Source organism: Lissotriton vulgaris, chromosome 4_1 (genome assembly GCF_964263255.1).
Source record: "Lissotriton vulgaris chromosome 4_1, aLisVul1.2, whole genome shotgun sequence".
Classification (NCBI taxonomy): domain Eukaryota; kingdom Metazoa; phylum Chordata; class Amphibia; order Caudata; family Salamandridae; genus Lissotriton; species Lissotriton vulgaris.
In genome coordinates this window covers 1,979,626,297-1,979,647,495 of record NC_141691.1, presented here as the reverse complement: position 1 = coordinate 1,979,647,495, position 21,199 = coordinate 1,979,626,297, and the positions used below count along the sequence as shown (strand labels likewise).

General features: G+C 50.6%; 1 protein-coding gene across 1 annotated transcript in view; it reads right to left on the bottom strand.

The window, feature by feature from the left end:
* Positions 1-15,643, bottom strand: part of LOC147724768 (lymphocyte antigen 6D-like) — a 91,803-nt gene extending 76,160 nt beyond the window's left edge. The window contains exon 1 of the mRNA XM_086967060.1: positions 15,530-15,643. Within this exon, the coding sequence (XP_086823186.1) occupies positions 15,530-15,581 (52 nt within the window). The 5' untranslated portion in view covers positions 15,582-15,643. The remainder of the gene's footprint in view (positions 1-15,529) is intronic.
* Positions 15,644-21,199: the final 5,556 nt, after the last annotated feature.

Genomic DNA, 21,199 nt, shown 5'->3' with positions numbered 1-21,199 from the left:
AATTGGCCGGACATAGAGGGTCCAGAGAAGCCTTTCTTAGCAAAGGTGTTACTATTGCCAGCTTCCAGCTGTCTGGGACTGACGCTGTAGCCAACGACTGACAGCAGATGGTGTGAAGCGGGGGAAACAACTCTGCTTGAAATGACTTCCAGATCTTATGTGGCATAGGATCAAGTGGTGAACCTGAGGAGACGCCTTTGGCCAATACACAAAATTCCTCCAAGGAGGGGATAGGAAAAAAGGACAGCTGAGGAAGCTCTTCCTTGTCGTCGTCCCGCTCAGAACCCGAAGAATAGGGAAATTCTGAGGAAGAAGGCAATGTCGGTTCAAACTGACCGGAAGCCAAAAGTCCATTCAAAATTGTTCTGAATTTCTCCTCAAACGCGGAGGCCAGGGAATCACACAATTCCTGAGAGGCCGGGATAGCTGGTACTGCACAGGCTGGGTTAGCTAGATTATTAACCAGCTTAAAAAAAGTCTGCGACTTATTGGAAGCCCTAGTCAAGGTGTCTTCCAGAAACTTTGCTTTAGCCCTCCTTAGATGGGCTTTATATTCCTGCATGGCCTCTTTATATACTGCCCTATCCGACTCCCTGTATCCTCTCCTCCAAGCACGCTCCGCCTGTTTACAGCGGAGTTTCTGCTGGCTAAGATCGCTAGTAAACCAGGAATTGGCTCTCATAGGTTTGTCCCACACCCTCCGTAAGGGGGCCAGTTCATCTAGTGATGTCAAAATCTGCTGACAAAGAGCGGCATAGCTCTTATCCACACTGTCCTCCACAGTAAAGGCTCTAGGCAGTAATGTAGGTAGACTCGACTACCCTTAATAAGCAAGACCATTGCCTGCTAAACTTGAGCCTGCCCGGACCATTTATATTTACCGGTCCTCTAGGCAAAGAGATGGATATGAGAATCAGTGCGTGATCGGTCCAGCATTGATCCAAGACCTCATTAACTACCACCAGCTCCTTGTCAGCAAATACTAAATCCAAAGTGTGCCCCATAGCGTGAGTGGGTGACAGCACAAGTTGCTCAAGTTGTACATTGCTACACGCTTGGCAAAGTTCTCTGTAGGCCAAGTCTTGAGGGCCAGAGGGCCATAGATTGAAGTCGCCCAGCACTATGAGTCTAGCATGGGAGTTTGAGAGGTCATAGATCAAATCGACCAATAACTGAGAGGCCGAGGTAGTCAGAGAAGGCGGTCTATAGCAGAGAAGACCTGCTACCAAAGTACCACCCTGGGCCGTTATAGAAAAACCCATGAGCTCAAACCCCAACACCTCTTTTACCACGAGCTGCGAGAGGGAGAGGGAGTCTCTATAGATATATCCCACTCCGCCACCTCTACCAGAAGCTCGGGGAGTGTGTCTTATAAGGTAGCCCGGTGGGCAGGCCCAGCCAAGCTCCACCCCACTGTCCACTTTGGTCCAAGTCTCAGTTAAAAACAATATATCCAGATTTGAGGATTCAATTAAAAAGGCAATCTCAGCATGATGCTTAACGAGAGAGCGAACATTAAGCAGACCACAGGAGAGGGCACCATGAGAAGGTAGAGGCAACAAACGCTGCTTACCTAAATCAGTATAGCTGGTCAAGGCGCATAATTCCTCCCGAGGGTATGCCGACTGAGGAGAGGCCACACCGGGCGCACCAAGAGAAACCGGGACGCGAACGGGCGCAAACAGGCTTACCTCTGGCGCACCTCCTCCTGCGCGCCTGCTCGCCCATTCCTATTTATAGAATTACGCCACGCGGGAGTCCAGCAAGTAGAGCCTCTGGACCCGACCAAATATGGCGCCTGAAAATGGCCCAAGCCTCAAACACCCACCCAAGATGGCGGTCGGAGCGCCACAAACAGGGACCCCACTAACTAAGTCCCGCCAAATGCGGATGGATGACGATTATAGTGCAGGTAAGCCTGACTATACCCCAAATTCCAGTTGATGGCAAGCGCCTAATAAGTAGGCAAAGAATACAACAGCGCGATCAGAGGCAGCGCGATTTAAAAACAATGTGCCCAGGTATACGAAATACAACAGATTAAAATTATGCACAGCAATGCGCGCGATAGCAGAGTAGGTCGCATTAAACACTGCCACCTGCAGGATGGGAGGCGTCAGGTCCAGTCTCCAGGCAGCAGAGTTCTTTCAAAAACCAGTGAGTGTGCAATTAATTGGCATACGTGTTCCTGTTGGAATAGAGACATTTTTAGGAAGTTGAGATTGTACAGTGCTACCTCAGCAACATTATTTGAAATATGTCAGTCATGTCGAGATCCACGCTAGTCCTGAGGTTGTCCTAGCTAAATATTTTAGTGCCACGGCCTGTGTTTTTATGAGAAGGCAAGTAAAAAATAGGGAATTTAGTAAACGACAACATTTTCACCGTTCGAAATATAAACCTAATGCTGCACCTACCAAGTGAAATGCTTTAAAAGTATTTTGGAGCTGTATTTTAGAAGAAGAATTACCATTTCAAAAAAGAATATGGAAGATTTTTCACAAACTCTTATTGAAGTACAAGCTTGTGGCCCACCCAGGACCTCAAAAACTGAACGAATGGCCACTATTTGTTTCTTGAAAAGTATGGGGCAGAGAGGCTTGGTGTGATCACAGTTTGATCCACTGAAGATCATACAATATATTTTGGATTCACAGAGTTCTTGCCATAGGCTCCGTATTGAAAGAAACATTTGAGTTGATGTCTACAGAGCAGGCATGTAGATCTTTTTGTATAATTGTTTTATTCTAGCATGGCGTTACACTGTTTTTAGGTCTCGCCTAGCGTATTGCGTAAGCAATCGCTATGCGAGAGATATAGAGAGCTGCTCCAGGAAAGCTTAGCAAGAGGGCTTTTGAATGCGGATTCTGGACAGTGCATGTGCGACGTGCGCGTGCTTGCCATTTGCTCCCCGAGCCTCGGCATCAGACTACAAAGGAATGCCTCCCGCTCCCCCGCCACCCCGCCACACCAGACATGTCACAAACCACCATTTGCCTCACATCAGACTTCAAAGGCTCGCGCTTACATCCTTCTCTTTCCCCTCATTAACAGGCTTTTTTTAACCAGCGGGCAGTCTCTTGCCCTCGGCTGCTTCTACAACAGTGTCTTAGATTAAATTATATGTAAATAAAAAACACGATGTAACACTCGCGCTTACATCCTTCTCTTTCCCCTCATTAACAGGCTTTTAACACCTCACTTTTCCACTTTTTTCTTTGACAAACTCCGTTACTTCCCTTTTGTTTCCCTTGGTCTCTATCTCTTTTCTCTCGTACGCTTTTCTCCCCACCCGCTTTTCCTTAATTTTCGCTCCTCCCTCTTATCCTCTTCTTTTCCAGCCATTTCCTCCAGATTTGTTTCCTTTTTGATGCCCTCCTTTCTTCTTCTTTCCTCTTGTCTCTATTTATTTGTTTATTTATTTATTAAACTTGTAGGGCGCAACAGCTACCCAAAAAGGGTTTCCCGGCGCCTAAGAACACAGCACAGAAGATGGAGAATGAACAGCTTAGGTCGTTCAAGATTATTGATCGAACAACCAAGTTTTTATTTCTTTCCTGAACCTGGAGTAACTCTCCTCTTTACGTATATGGAGAGGTAGTGCATTCCAGATGGATGGACCCTGATGGGCAAAGGATCTCCCTCCCATCCTGGAGAGGTTGAATCTGGGCACACAAAAAAGTGCTGCTGAGTGTGACCGTAGGTTTTTTTTTGGGATGTAGGGATGAACTAATGCCTGAAGGTATTTAGGTGCAGTGCCTGCTTTTATTTTAAACATGTAGTTTAAGGTTTTAAATCTGATGCGGTTTTCCACCCTAAGCCAATGAAGTTCACGCAAGTAGGGTGACACGCGGGTATTTCTTGGTATGTGACAAAGAATCCGGGCAGCAGAATTCTGTATCATCTGAAGTCTCTTTATAACTGCTTTAGGTACAAGATGTTCCCGTAGTCAAGCCAGGATGTGACTAAGGCGTTGACTACTGTTTTCTGCGTGGAGATGGGCAGCATCCACAGGATCTTTCTGAGCCATTTTAGGATGGTGAAACAGAGGCCAACAACTTTGCTGACCTGTTGCTTCATGGACAACGAGTTGTCCAAAACTACCCCCAGATTCCTTGCATGGGTGACTGGTGTAGGAAGATTTCCCATGTGAGGCGTTCCATAGATCTGGCTGCTTACCCATGAGGAGAATCTCCGTCTTGTCTCCGTTTAATTTCAACTGGTTCATTGTCATCCAGTTGAAGATGTTCAGGAGACCTTGTTTGAGGAGAGACGGAGATAATGGGTGTGATTCAGGCCAGGCTAATTCCCATACTGAAGAAACCTGGTGCTGACCCTCTGCAATTTAGTAACTATCGGCCCATATCGCTCCTGCCCAAACCTGCTAAGATCTTGGAGAAGGTGGTACAGAAACAGCTGGCGCAGTATCTAGAATCTAACCAGCTCCTACATGACTCCCAGTCCGGTTTCAGAACCGGTTACAGCACTGAGACAGCGCTGGTAGAAGTCTCTGAGATCATTAGGGAATCAGTGGATAGGGGCGAGGAGGCCATGTTGGTCCTCCTCGACCTATCCGCTGCATTTGATACTGTATCCCATACCATACTTGCCACCCGCCTGCAACAGTTAGGGGTAGGAGGCACAGTGCTGGCCTGGACTAAATCTTTCTTGTCCAGTCGATCTCAGAGGGTTACGTTGCACCCTTTTGAATCTGAGGACAAGCCCCTCTTATGCGGTGTGCCCCAGGGTTCGGCCTTGAGCCCTTTACTGTTTAATGCCTATGTGGCTCCTCTTGCCAGGGTAGTTGAGTCCTGGGGTGTCAGAGTGGTCTCTTATGCTGACGATACTCAGCTTGTTTTTTCCTTTAGAGACCACTCTGACTCCTCTTTTTCCAACTTCAGAAACTGCCTTGGCAATATTTGCACATGGATGGCATCAAATCACCTTGCCCTGAACACTGACAAAACGGAGGTCCTCTTTTTTGGTAAGAAATCTCCCCCTCCTGCAAATCTCTGGTGGCCCACCGTTTTGAATCCTCCCCCCTCTCCTGTACAAGCGGCCCGTAACCTTGGTTTTACCTTTGACAACGCGTTGTCTGGAAGGGTCCAGGTCAACAAAGTGGTAGGTGCTTGTTTCTCCAAAATGCGAATGATCAGGAAAATTTTCCCCTACCTCCCTCAATCATCTCGCAAAACAGTCATCCAAGCACTCATCACCACTCATCTAGACTATGCGAATAGTCTATATGCAGGTGCTCCCCAATACCTAATTGACCGCCTGCAAATCGTCCAGAACGCGGCAGCCCGGCTCATTGGTAACATTCCCGCCCGTACCTCGGTTAAAACCTACCGGGCTGAGCTCCACTGGCTCCCAATAGCCCGTCGCATTGATTTTAAAATTCTGACCCTGACATTCCGAGCCATCCACGGAATTGGCCCTCTCTATCTGAGAAAACGTCTTATGATCTCTTCGTCAGTCAGACACCTGAGATCTAATAGCCTGCGTCTTCTGACGGTGCCAAGATTTAGGCTTTCTCGTGGTGGCGGCAGATCTTTCACCGTCGCTGCTGCCAGGCTCTGGAATAGCCTTCCTCTTGATCTCAGGTTTTCTGATTCTGAACCAGCCTTTCGACGTCAACTTAAGACCTGGTTGTTTACTATTCATTAGGGCTGAATTTCTCTTAGGCTCAGTATTTCCTTTTCTGTTTGTGATGTTCCTTGGTTTACTTTTTTTGGGGACTCCCTTGTAATCTTAGCGCCGGGACACTTCCGCCGGAGGTAGCCGTGCGCTTTATAAGCTTCAAATAAATAAATAAATAAATAAATAAAATTCTGATAGCGAAAAAATGATCTGAGAATCATCTGCGTACGTCATAAATGTCAGTCCAGATTTCTCCACTAAGTCCGCCAGGGGTCTAAGATAAAGGTTGAAGAAAAGTGGGCTGAGGATAGAGCCCTGCGGTACTCCATGAGGGGAGTTGATAGGTCCAGAGCACGCAGCGGATGATGCTATCTGGAATGTCCGTTGGTCCAAAAAGGATCTAATCAATTTCAAGGCATCACCGCGAATTCCGTTTTTTTCTAACGTGGTGAGCAGCTTTTTGTGCGACACAGTATCAAAGGCTGCGCTTAAGTCAAGAAGAATAAGCGCAACTGTTTGACCGTCGTCAAGATGTTTCCGGATAATTTATAAAACTCCCAGTAGGGCGGTTTCCGTAGAGAAACCCGCTCGGAATCCCGATTGGGTTGAATGGAGAAGGGAATTTTCTTCCGCGAATAGAGTTAGGGCAGAGTGCACATGTCTCTCCAGACATTTAGAAAAAGCTGAGAGAAGTGAGATAGGCCTGTAACTAGCTAATTTATCTGGGTCAGCTGTAGGTTTCTTTAAAAGTGGGGTTACTATGGCATCCTTCCATAAGGTGGGTAGTGTAGCAGGTTCCAAAGATGAATTTAATGTGTCCACAATAATTTCAAGGGAGAAGGTATCCAGTAATTTCATGATATTCATAGGAATAGGATCCTGCGGAGAACCAGATTTGATTGTCTTCATGATGGATTGAAGAGTATCAATTGTAATAGGCGGCCAGTGTTGTAAGGTCTGGTTTACAGTAGGGGTATACTCCAACTCTTGCTATGTCTCACTCTTTTCTGCTCTCGCTTGACACCCCCTCTTTCCTATCTTTTTCTCGACCCAGTCTCCTTTTGAACGCTCTCCCTTCGCTCTTTCTTTTCCTCTCCACGTTTCTGCCTCTTTCACTCTCTCTTCCAACACTCTCCCTCCCTCTCCATTTACTGCCTCTTTCACTCTCTCTTCCAACTCTCTCCCTCCCTCTCCATTTACTTACAAAAATCTCGCCGATACCCCGCTTTTTTTGTAGCTTGCTTTTCAGAAAGCTTGTATACATAAGACACTTTAAAGTTAAAACACCAACTCCACCCTCCAACTCCACCCACCAACTACACCCTCCAACTTCCAACTCCACCCTCCAACTCCAACTATACCCTCCAACTCCACCCTCCAACTCCACCCTCCAACTCCATCCTCCAACCCCAACTCCACCCTCCAACACAACCCTCCAACTCCAACTCCACCCTCCAACTCCACCCTCCAACTCCAACTCCACCGTCCAACTCCAACTCTACCCTCCAACTCCACCCTCCAACTCCACCCTCCAACTTCCAACTCCACCCTTGAACTCCAACTCCACCCTCCAACACCAACTCCACCCTCCAACTCCAACTCCACCCTCCAACTTCCAACTCCAACTCCAACCTCCAAATCCACCCTCCAACTCCAACTCCACCCTCCAACTCCAACCTCCAACTCCGCCTCCAACTCCAACGCCACCCTCCAACTCCACCCTCCAACTCCACTCTCCAACTCCAACTCCACCCTCCAACTCCACCCTCCAACCTCCAACTCCACCCTCCAACTCCACCTTCCAACTCCAAACCCACCCTCCAACTCCACCCTCCAACTCCAACCCCTACAGCCCCCTCACCTTCTACAGCCCCTCACCTCCTACCCCAGCACCCCTCACCCTATACAGCCCCCTCACCTCCTACCCCACCCCCTCACCTCCTACCCCAGCCCCTCACCTCCTACAGCCCCCCAGTTCTACAGCCCCCTAACCTCTTACAGCCCCCTCACCGCCTACAGCCCCCTCACCTCCTACAGCTCCCTCACCTCCTACCGTCCCTCACCTCCTATAGCCCCCTCACCTCCTACAGCCCCCTCACCTCTTAAAGCCCTCTCACCTCCTACGGCCCCTAGACTCCTACAGCCCCTCCCCTCCTACAGCTCCCTCACCTTCTACAGCCCCTCACCTTCTGCAGCCCCTCACCTTCTACAGCCCCCCTCACCTCCTACAGCCACCTCACCTGCTACAGCCCCCTCACCTCCTACATCCCTTCACCTCTTACAGTCCCTCACATCCTACAGCCCCCTCACCTCCTACAGCACCCTCACCTCCTACAGTCCCCTCACCTTCGACAGCCCCCTCCCCTCCACCCTCCAACTCCAACCTCCAAATCCACCCTCCAACTCCAACTCCACCCTCCAACTCCAACTCCACCCTCCAACTCCAACTCTACCCTCCAGCTCCACCCACCAACTCCAACTCCACCCTCCAACTCCACCCTCCACCCTCCAAGTCCACCCTCCAAGTCCACCCTCCAACTCCACCCTACAACTCCACCCTCCAACTCCAACCCCACCCTCCAACTCCACCCTCCAACTCCAACTCCACCCTCCAACTCCACCCTCCAACTCTACACTCCAACTCCACCCTCCAACTCCAACTCCACCCTCCAACTCCACCCTCCAACTCCAACTCCAACCTCCAACTCCAACCTCCAACTCCAACTCCACCCTCCAACTCCACCCTCCAACTCCACCCTCCAACTTCCAACCCCACCCTCCAACTCCACCCTCCAACTTCCAACCCCACCCTCCAACTCCACCCTTCGACTCCAACCTCCAACTCCACCCTCCAACTCCACCCTCCAAATCCACCACATCACTCAGGAACACCACCACATCACTCAGGGACACCACCACATCACTTAGGGGACACCACCACATCACTCAGGGGACACCACCACATCACTCGGGCACACCACCACATCACTTGGGGACACAACCACATCACTCTGGGGACACCACCACATCACTCTGGGAACACCACCACATCACTCTGGGAACACCACCACATCACTCTGGGAACACCACCACATCACTCGGGGACACCACCACATCACTCGGGGACACCACCACATCATTCGGGGACACCACCACATCACTCCGGGAACACCACCACATCACTCTGGGACACCACCACATCACTCAGGGTCACCACCACATCACTTGGGGACACCACCAAATCACTTGGGGACACCACCACATCACTCGGGGACACCACCAAATCACTCGGGCACACCTCCACATCACTCGAGGACACCACCATATCACTCTGGGGACACCACCACATCACTCTGGGAACACCACCACATCACTCTGGGAACACCACCACATCACTAGGGGACACCACCACATCACTCGGGGACACCACCAAATTACTCAGGCACACCACCACATCACTTGGGGACACCACCACATCACTCTGGGACACCACCATGGGAACACCACCACATCACTCGGGACACCACCACGTCACTCGGGGACACCAACAAATTACTCTGGCACACCACCACATCACTCGGGGACACCACCATGGGAACACCACCACATCACTCGGGGACACCGCCACGTCACTCGGGGACACCACCAAATTTCTCGGGCACACCACTACATCACTCGGGGACACCACCATATCACTCGAGGACACCACCACATCACTCGGGGACACCACCAAATCACTCGGGGACACCACCACATCACCCGGGGACACCACCACATCACTCGGGGACACCACCCAATCACTCGGGGACACCACCACATCACTCGGGGACACCACAATGGGAACAACACCACATCACTCGGGGACACCGCCACGTCACTCGGGGACACCACCAAATTTCTCGGGCACACCACCACATCACTCGGGGACACCACCATATCACTCGGGGACACCACCACATCACTCCGGGACACCACCAAATCACCCGGGGACACCATCACATCACTCGGGGACACCACCCAATCACTCAGGGACACCTCCACATCACTCGGGGACATCACCACATCACTCGGGGACACCACCACATTACTCGGGGACTCCACTACATCACTCGGGGACACCACTAAATCACTCGGGACACCACCACATCACTCGGGGACACCACCACATCACTCTAATACACCACTAATTCACTCGGGGACACCACCACATCACTCGGGGACACCACCACATCACTCGGGGACACCACCACATCACTCTGGGACACCACCACATCACTCTAATACACCACCACTTCACTCAGCCCAACCACATCATCAGTCAGCACCACAACAGCACTATCCTTGCTTGCTACCAACAAGCATTACCATAGCCAATAGGACTCGCATTAGGAAAGTGTAAGCTATTGGCTTTGTGAATAACGATGCTATTAATTTATATATTTTAAAAGCCAACACATATTAAAAAAATGTGTCATTTACAATACCAATAGCTCACACTTTCCTAATGCGAGACCTATTGCATTGCAAATGCTTGTTATATTAAGCACATGCGCATGATTGGCACTGGAGAGTTTTTCAGTCCAGGGACTATAATAACCCTGCCTCCGCAGTGCTGTATTGCAGTAATATATGATATTAGTATACGGGCGCTGTATGCTATTATGCAATATTATGTTGTATCAATAATGCTTTAGAACACCCCCTGCAAAGAGCTCAGGAACCATATATACACTGTCAGGCAAGGGTAGTAATATTTCATGACTACATACAAGGTAAGGGGGATGTAGGAGTCTAGGGGCTGTAGGAGGTGAGGGGGCTGTAGAAGGTAAGAGGGCTGTATAGGGCGAGGGGGCTGTAGGAGGTGACGGGGCTGTAGAGGGTGAGGGGGCTGTAGAGATTGAGGGGCTGTAGGAGGTGAGTGGCTGTAGGAGGTGAGTGGCTGTAGAGGGTGAGGGGGCTGTATGAAGTGAGGGGGCTGTATGAGGTGAGGGGTCTGTAGAGGGTGAGGGGCTGTAGGAGGTGAGTGGGCTGTAGGAGGTGGGGGCTGTAGGAGGTGAGTGGCTGTTGAGGGTGAGGGGCTGTAGGAAGTGAGGGGGCTGTTGGAGGTGAGGGGGCTGTAGGAGGTGAGGGGGCTGTAGGAGGTGAGGGGGCTGTAGGAGGTGAGGGGCTGTAGGAGGTGAGGGGGCTGTAGGAGGTGAGGGGCTGTAGGAGGTGAGGGGGCTGTAGGAGGTGGAGGGCTGTAGAAGGTGGAGGGCTGTAGGAGGCGAGGGGGCTGTAGGAGGTGAGGGGCTGTAGAAGGTGAGGGGGCTGTAGAAGGTGAGGGGGCTGTAGAAGGTGAGGGGGCTGTAGAGGGTGAGGGAGCTGTAGAAGGTGAGGGGGCTGTAGGAGGTGAGGGGTTGTAGAAGGTGAGGGGGCTGTAGAAGGTGAGGGGGCTGAAGAAGGTGAGGGGGCTGTAGAGGGTGAGGGAGCTGTAGGAGGTGAGGGGGCTGTAGGAGGTGAAAGGTCTGTTATTCTTTGCCTGGTCGATAACCTCCACCTAGAGTTGCCTGAGCTTCCTTCCGGCAGCCGATGAGATCATCCCCGACCCCGCTCCTAGGGTCTGTAGTTAACTCTTGGAGATCCTTAACTGCCACCTAAGTCGTTTGATGTTCAGTCGCAAGCCTCCTTCTGCCACTGGCGGTCACACTAGTTCTTGCTCTCTCGAGCGTGGCCGGGCTGTCTCTCGCGCAGGGATTGCGTGACAGCCTTTGCTGTCCATGTCTGACATGACTTTTGATTCATTTGTCTGACTCTAAAAAGCTAGCATCAAATGTCCCGGATGCATGCAGCAATGAAGGCTCCTGTGTTTAGGTAGCATATTTCAGCTCTATGATAGAAAACAAGAACAGCATGGAGGTCCTCGTCAAATGCTGTGTATTTGTGAATCAGGGGTCTACCTGATGATGTAGTCTTGAAAGTAATATTTCTCAAGTGGGAGGGCACAAATAATAAGACTATAAACATTTATGACAGAAAAAGAGCTGAAGACAAAGACATATTCAGCGTTCTGAGGTCAGCCCATATTCATAAGCATGTGTAGAAAGACCAAGCAGGAGAATGGGGCTGCAAGGGGGCTTACGACCAAGTATGTTCTTCAGAGGATACTGAACTCTACACTCTGGTATCTTCTGCCTCGAAAGGCACAGTCGGGGTGTTCTGTAAGTAGAGGCATCCATGGAACCAGAGAACCCACTGTGATTACTGGACCACCAATGCGCGTTAATTCCAACCCGAGAAGGAATAAAACTCGAGAACAAGGAGGGCCCAATGGAACGTTTCAGCATTTCTGGCATTGGTGAATCTGGCTTCATGCAACTGAACCCTTCACCACAGCCTCGACTGAAGACTTACAAACATCTGTGTCTTCCTGGGGCTGAAAGTGGAAGATTCAAGCTAAAGTCAGGGGTGGTACCAGATGGGCCGGAAGCATGCATGCTTAACATACTCTCTGCCCTGGAAGGCTTCTCACCAGAGCTTGGATCTCCTGGGGTGGTTGTAGCCACCTGGCTGCAAGGTCCTTGTGTTTACAGAATGCCTCACTCTCTCAAGACAACCTCCACAGAGGCTTCAATCACGTGGACTTGGCCTTTAATCCCCTGCCTGCTTCTCCACTCTTATAACACTGCAACAGTGATTCCCCAGTTCCAAGTCGTGCCCCTGGTCTTAAGGGAGTCCAGTAGCAAGCAGAATCCTCTCCATGGTAAGCATCTCCCTAGGTTTGGTGAACGGAGGCCACACAAACACGCATTCAGATAGGATGGGACGGCCTGCGTCCTTGGTTTGCTGTCTGGGCAAATTAAAGAGCGTAATAAAGCCTGTGATTTCTCTAAATTTCAAAATTGCAAACACTCTCCCTATCAGGAAAGAGGGCGTCTTCCGCAGATTTACTCTGCCTTGCCAGGATTTTCCAGGGCGGGGCGGAATGGTCGCTGGGATGCAGATTGCACCCAGACCTCCTCAGCCAAGGTCTCTTATCACTGACAATGCTTGGCACATATCACTGGGTAAGGGGAGATCAGGCCCTGCTGCTGGCAAGAGGTGGGCGTTCCAGCAAATGGGTGCATATCGCCCGCCGACCCAGCCAATTGCACCCTCGCATGTTTAGAGGACCCCAAGGGACGCCAGCATGGGGGGTGCTACATCCTTTCCACAAAGGAGAAGAACAGCAACTTGAAGGAAAGCACCATTTGTGCAGCCATCAGCGTGTCCTCCAGAACACAACACTGATTCTGCACATCTTTGGGGACCTGCTTGTGCAGCACTCCACCACACACCATGGGGGAGAAGTAATGACCCCAGATGAGGGACACCAGAGGGGTACTGAAGGGTATTGATCATCCCACGCCACACTCAGGGCGCATGTTCAACGCTTAGCTCTGCGAGCATATGGGTTCAACACGGTCTGCGCGTGAAGATGCGCTTTGAGTTCAGCCCCTGGGTCGTAGAGCTCGAGACCCATATCATTAAAAGTAGGGCTCACCTCATATGTACCTACAGAGTGCAAGGACCCTGTGGGATAAACACGGTGCAGGCCACCGTAGCAAGGCATGGGTGTCATGGACCTAATGCCTTCTGTGCCTTGAGCCACAACCACGATGCACTCAACCCATCACACCCCTGGGCACAGGTACCACTGCACCTGCTGCACAGTTGATACCTATGGAGCTGCAGTCCATACAAAATCAACCATAGCAGGGTGGCACAGTTTTGCTAACAGCACAAGAATGTTATGCCCACAACCAGCAGCAGCACTCTCTTTGCAACTCCACCAAAAGCTGATGTGCACCCATACCTCAAACAAGAGCCAGGCAAAGACACTGAGGCATGCCACCACCCAACCAACATATGCGTCTGTGACTACAGAGAGGTGAGGAGATGGACAGATGGATGCATGATTAGATGACGGTGAATGGATGGATAGGTGGATGATAGTTGGAGGATGAAAGGGCGGAAGGAAGCCTCACAGTTATATTTGCTAGCTTTGCCTGCCCACTGCGATGGGAGCCATGTTTCAAGTGAGGGCATTTTACTTTTCTGGCTGCTCCCTTGGCTGTCATTCCTCCTGTGGTCCGCCATATTGTCTTATGCTGTTCATTCTCAAATCTCCCTTTTTTCTTTCCGTCCTCCTAAACAAAGCAATTTTTCCATCCTCATCTCTACCAGCTCCTCGGTAATTTCTCTCCCATTTCACCATAACATGTTCAAAAGTGACATTCTAGTCTTCTCAGCTTCCATCCCACGCCTCTGGCGGCGTACCTATGGTTAGAGCAGTAGGTGCAGTGGCACCAGGTCCGAGGGGTGTGCGGGGCCTAACGCACCCTAACTATTGCAGTCTTGACTATCAAACCAAGGCACATGGAGGCACATACCTGCATTAGGGCACACTGCTCAATTACTATGCCACTATTCCAGACCAATTCACCATTTTCAACTCATCTGTCCTTATTCCCCCATCCCCCACAATGCAAACATAACCTCTGACCCCGCCCTCCAAAGCTGCTTCCAGTGGTGTAACATTCGTAACCTATGTTCATTTATGATTCTAATGACACTACAGCTCTCCATCTTACTCCACCTTTCGCTGTTACTCCTGCCTGCCTACTCCCTCCCACTTAAATCAATCTACAACTCTTCCTTCCACCTGCTCTTCAACCCTCGGTCCAGACATGCTTACACTTTGCACAGGTGCGGTGCCACTGAAAGTGACACAAACTCGTGCAAAGTGTTTTCTTGGATTTACTTTCCGCTCAAATTGGTGAAATTTTTCCAGTTTTCATCATTTGCGTGACGTGTGACGTTTGTGCCTATGTATGTCACATAAGGTAAAAGTTTGTTCCAATAAAAACAGCTTCTCAGTTCTCTTTATTTCCTCAAAATGTAGTTATGGTCTGACCATGAGGAGTGGAAAAGCAGGGCAGTGTGTCGATTTACTGTATTGCTGGATTCAATAAGGGAGAACTCAAAATCATAAAGCAAGCCTTGCTAGTAACCTATATAAAAATGCTCACAATATGTTAATAACCAATTCCTAGGGGTGTGCAAACTATTTGTCTCGCGCTATTCCTGTATTTTTGCCACTACTCTGTTAGCTTTCATGAAGACATATTGTCAGTTCATGGGAAAAGAATAAGCAAATGCCTCGACATAGGAAAAGCGGGAAACAACTTGCACTACTGATAGCCCAATAAATACGCTAGAATTAACTCAGAAAAAAAAACACTATTCACAATTCCATTTACAAGCTGCACATTTTGCTTATTTTACACTACAGACTCCACATCTATTCCACTTATGTGTAACTAATATACTTCTCACGAGAGAAACAGCAAGATGCCAAATATATAATAAGATTTTGGGAGACACTAATGGTGTCACCATGTATTATACGGATTAAAATACCCCCTTTTGTTCAAAAGAATAATATTACAAGCCACCCCTGAGTTCTATGATTTTATAAAGGAACGTCTGCCCTGTTTCTCTGGTTCTGTAGCCGTTTCAGGGGCATAGCTATCAGTAGTGGTTCAGCAGGCGTAGTGGCACCGGGGTCCAGTGCTCTGAGTAGCTTGTTACTCCGAAGTTATAGCCGTTTTTTTAAACTATTTTAACCAGGAAGGCTGGGCCCCTTGTCCTTGCTTGCATTAAGGGCTGCGGCATCCTTGCTATTATACTGGCCATACATTGTACAGTATGTCATAATGTATTCCATATATGCATATTTTGTGAATAATCATGACATAGACCTGCCTTTGCCTCCTCTACATGACTAAGACGTAACAGAACAATGCATAAGCGAATAATCTATCATTTATACATTTGCATCTCTTTACAGTTCACTCTTTGATATCCTGACCTGTTGCTTGGAGGAGGGCCGCGGCCAGCAGCAGCATGGACGGCGCCTTCATCGCGAGATTTGATGACGAGCCGTGAGTACCCGAAGTCCTTCCTCCCCGACGCACTTATATCCCATTCCCCGTCCACAGGACGTGTTTGCTTTTCACCGTCAATACCATAATAAGTAATCTTTTCAGCAGATTTATTATTTGCAATGATGACGTAACGCTCCGCATAATAGATCTTAGGATGGGTAAAAGAAAACTTCAAACTGTGGCCTCTTCACCGCCCATGGACTGGGCCCAGCTTCCCCTGAAGGGGGCACGCTAATGGGTTTCGGTGTTTGCCATCAGCTGTAAAACGGCTCTTACTCGGGGTGACCTTGAAATGCTCTCTATTGATCAAGGCCTCTCCAAGCACTTGTTAAAAAGAGGCAGCAAATAGAAGCGATGCGGGCGGAAAGATGGAGGGGAAATTTTACGAGGGCAAGAGTTGATGCTTTTAGTCTCTGTACTTTTTTTTTGTCCAGAAACAGGCAACTGTGTTTGTACCTTTCTTCTAAATAGAAAGTGGGTCCTTGGACCAAAGCACGAATTGGACATGTGGGTGTAGAGATGTTTTGTGTAGAAAGGAGAGTCGTAGGAATCAGAATTACTCACTTCTTCTTTATTGAATTAAAGGGTATATTACAGCGACACCGACCACAACAGGAACCTCCCTCCTCATCCTTCAGCAACCGTCCCTCTCTCTCCTCTACATTCTCACCAAGTATCCATTCCACGCATTCCACACGTGCACACACAAACACGCGCTCACACACACACACGAGACATACCATGCGCACAACACTACATATGCAACCAATACCACATTTTGCTCATGTAAAAGACAGCAAGACTGGTGAGCTGGCAGGCCCAGCAAATGAGAGCAGACTGCAGCTGCGGCCACTTTGTAGTGCTCGTGATATTGAAGGACAGAAGTAGGCGCAACAAGGTTAGTGGGATGTGTATTGGCTGTCAGCAACCCATCATCCCAAGCAGGCGTGAGCTGTTATTGTACAGATCAGGGGAATCAGTTGAAGCCAGTGTCTTGTCTCAGGCAGGTCTCCAGGGCTGGCAGGATATGGATATTGGTAGTCCCAGATGAGCTGTAAGGATTCCGATGGGAAGCTAACTGTAGGATATCTTGATTTCCATAAAGAAGGACAACCCAGAGAGGAGCTTTCACATGGGGCGGGAATCTCAGCGTCTTCAAAGAATCCACAGCTGGTGCAGCACAGAGACCCCTCTCTTCTTCGCAAGCACACCATCCACACTCAGGGTTAAGCAAAAAACTTCACCTCACTTTGGGGGACAGAGTGGGTTTTCCTCATGGGCAGAAGGAAGTCCCTCTGCCAGGGGTAGAAGCAGAATAGCCTGGTAAGAGGTATTAATAATCTTCTACCACCGGTCATCAGTCTCACTCTAGCCTGATGAAGTGTTGGCAGCCAATCTCCGCTTACCAGCAGTCCTGCTGAGTACCACCACTTACCAGCAGTCCTGCAGTGCACCATCACTTACCAGCAGTTCCGCAGAGCACCACCGCTTACCACCAGTCCAGCAGAGTACCACCGCTTACCATCAGTCCTGCAGTGCACCACCACTTACCATCAGTCCTGCAGTGCACTACCACTTATCAGCAGTTCTGCAGAGCACCACCGCTTACCATCAGTCCTGCAGTGGACTGCCACTTACCACCATTCCAGCAGAGTACCACCACTTACCATCAGTCCTGCAGTGCACCACCACTTACCACCAGTCCAGCAGAGTACCACCGCTTACCATCAGTCCTACAGAGCACCACTGCTTACCACCAGTCCTGCAGAGCATCACTGCTTACCACCAGTCCTGAAGAGCACCACCACTTACCAGCAGTCCTGCAGAGAACCACCGCTTACCACCAGTCCTGCGGCGAAACCCCAATTTCCACCACTCCTGCTTAGTACCATCGATTACCACCAGTCCTATGGAGCACCATCACTTATCACCAGTCCTGCAGAGCACCACCTCGCTTACCACCAGTCCTGCAGAGCACCGCCAGTAACCACCAGTCCTTTAGTGCACCACCACTTACCAGCAGTTCTGCAGAGCACCACCACTTACCAGCAGTCCTGCAGAGTACCACTGCTTAACACCAGTCCTGCAGAGCCCCACCACTTACCAGCAGTCCTGCAGAGCACCACTGCTTACCACCAGTCCTGCTGAGTATCACTGCCTACCAACAGTCCTGCAGTGCACCACCACTTACCAACAGTCATGGAGAGCACCACTGCTTACCACCAGTCCTGCAGAGCCCCACCACTTACCAGCAGTTCTGCAGAGCACCACCGCTTACCATCAGTCCTGCAGTGGACTGCCACTTACCACCATTCCAGCAGAGTACCACCACTTACCATCAGTCCTGCAGTGCACCACCACTTACCACCAGTCCAGCAGAGTACCACCGCTTACCATCAGTCCTACAGAGCACCACTGCTTACCACCAGTCCTGCAGAGCATCACTGCTTACCACCAGTCCTGAAGAGCACCACCACTTACCAGCAGTCCTGCAGAGAACCACCGCTTACCACCAGTCCTGCGGCGAACCCCCAATTTCCACCACTCCTGCTTAGTACCATCGATTACCACCAGTCCTATGGAGCACCATCACTTATCACCAGTCCTGCAGAGCACCACCTCGCTTACCACCAGTCCTGCAGAGCACCGCCAGTAACCACCAGTCCTTTAGTGCACCACCACTTACCAGCAGTTCTGCAGAGCACCACCACTTACCAGCAGTCCTGCAGAGTACCACTGCTTAACACCAGTCCTGCAGAGCCCCACCACTTACCAGCAGTCCTGCAGAGCACCACTGCTTACCACCAGTCCTGCTGAGTATCACTGCCTACCAACAGTCCTGCAGTGCACCACCACTTACCAACAGTCCTGGAGAGCACCACTGCTTACCACCAGTCCTGCGGAGCACCCCCAATGTCCACCACTCCTTCAGAGCACCATCACTTATCACCAGTCCTGCAGAACACCATCACTTATCACCAGTCCTGCGGAGCACCACTGCTTATCACCAGTCCTACAGAGTACCACTGTAGGAGAGTAGGGTCTGCAATCCTATGATCACCCAGATTTTTTGCTTTTGTTTCACTGGTTTACGACTTTCTCTGGCTGTGGACCTGCTAATCAGACCCACAGCCTGGCTGTTCTCTTTCTAAATCACGATATGTACCCTAGGTGCATTTGCCAATTGGTACTGGGCCACCTTATCAGACCCCGTAACGCAGGGCATAGGTGTACCCAGGGCCGCCAGGGGCTGCAGCATGTATTATGCCACCCCTGGCTGGCCTCCTAAATTTGACACAACTGGCTGCATGACAGCTGGGGCGAAGTCGTGTAATCACACTTTGCTTTAGATATAGTAGCCCTATATCTAACCATACAATGGACACTCGAGTTCCTATCAGTCACTCCTATGGCAGGCCTTAACAATCCTGAAGGCAGAGTGCGTGGGCTCGTGTGAGCTAGGTTCAGGCCCGAGCCGAGCCCGGTTGCAGCTTGCGGAATCAAGACCCAATAGCTGTTCCATGATAACGCGTACCATATCGGTAACTCCGGTGTCGCGCTATCAAGGCATGTCGAGTAAGGTGTCATACGAATCGGGGTGCTCCCCTCTCACCAATTCTGGCGATGAGGTTAGCATCCCACCCTTCTAGAGGGACACGACATGTACGTAACTGTGAACCCCGGTTAAAGTTAACTGAAGCCTCAGCTCCACAAAATGGATGCTGCCACCACAGACACGAGTCTGACCTCCTGCTGCTGGGAGTCCTTCCAGCGAGGAGCACTTGGACAAAGGGTTTCCTGTCAAGGGCGGTGTTCGCACCGTCCCAGACAGGGTTTGTGTATTCTGGGTAGGTAGGGCTTTGGCGAGAAGGTGACTGCGGAGTGGCACCCCGGTGCTCACTGCGCATCTGCCGGTTAGAACCAGTTCCAGGGGCGACAGCCCTGGCCTGGGGGAAAGCCCGGCAGGGGAGAGGGGTGTAACTACCCCCCTTCCTGGTCCCACCCTTAGGGCAGGACCTAGTCATGTACCCACCCCTTTCTTTAGAATAAAGACCGGAGCGGGGACCCTTCCAAATTAGATCATCTTTGATTCAAGAACTACTTTCTACGAAAGGACATTCAAGACTCTTCTCAAGATTTCTCCCTTGTGACTAAGGAGTAGTCACCCTGCATCAGCGGGCACCAACTAAGAACTCTGCGGTTTGCTGTAAGTCCTTCCTCAAGGAATCCGACGGCCCAGCTCGACGAGAACCGGCTTCCCTGGCACCTCTGACCTCTACCCACGTCATCAGCTCAGCTGTGATCTGTGGGTGCGACGAGACCTCGAGGGACCGGCCATCATCAGAACCTGCACGCTCTTAAAAACCAGCACGACCATCGAGGTAACTCTCTGGTGAGTGCTCTGGGGTCCGAGAAGCCCCGACCCTGAGCCGCTCCAGCACCGAAGTATAGTCTCCCAGCATCTCCACGATCTGCGTGGGGCCCTTCTGCTCGCTGCTCAGCACGTTGTCTGGTCACTAGCCGCTGGCTTGTGCCCTTCTGTGACGACATCCGACAATCAACACTGCTGGTCTGGTTGCTCCAGACTGGCCCTTGCTTCCATCTTTGCGAGAAGCACCCCGGACCCTCCTGGTCCACTCAAGACGCCATCTTAGGCCCACCACGTGGCCCTGAGATCTGCCAAGGCTTGTTGCCCCATCCCGGGCCCAGCGACGCCGACAGCATCATCCTTCGTGGGACAGCTCGCACCTCCACCGTGGTCGCCAACAACGCCTCCTGGTCCGTGAGACTGCAGAGCCTAGCGTCGCCCACTCACCTGGTCGAGGTGACGGCCAACCGGTGCCTTCCTGGTACCCTCTGACTACTGGCTAGTAGTACGAACTTGGTCCCCTCTGCTTTCAGGTTTCATCAATCTCCGATCCAGGCTTGGATCTCTACGAACTATTCAGCACTGGTCGCCGGCCAGCAACTTCTTTCTTCCGGCTCCTGGCTCGTCAGCGAAGACCCCGACGCCTGTAAGACTTGTGCAGCCGCAGCCCTCGTGGCTAGGTAACTCGGCATTTCGGTGCCTGCATAGCCTCCTTACTCTAGGGTCCCGAGTCCCTCGCTTCCGACTTGCCTTATCGGGTCCGCCCGAGACCTTAACCTTTCCGTGTCCCCGGACACTTGTTTAATTGTGCACTTGAAGTATTTGCTAAAGAGATTTGGTTTGTGCTTAGTACCCTGTCCTCATAAAGAGTACAGGGCTGTTGTGATTCTTAATAAATATCCTGTTTATTTTCATAACACTTGTGTGGTGTCCTTTCACTTGGTGTTCAAGGGGTACATGTGTGGTAAACAGCTGGCTTAACACGCCCTCTCGAGTCTTTAGCCTTAGACTGCTCGTATCCACGCTACTAGGATAGCTGGTCTATAGGTTGACTTACAACCAAACACCATAAGGGACGTTGGAACGATACATAGCGGTCGCTAGAATAGCGAACGTTGCATATCGGGCCAACTTCTCACATTGGTGAGCAGCGGTTGGGATTTGAGCTTGCTGTTGTTTTACCACACGTATCCTAAGAATATCTTGTTGAAAGATCGCACAAGTA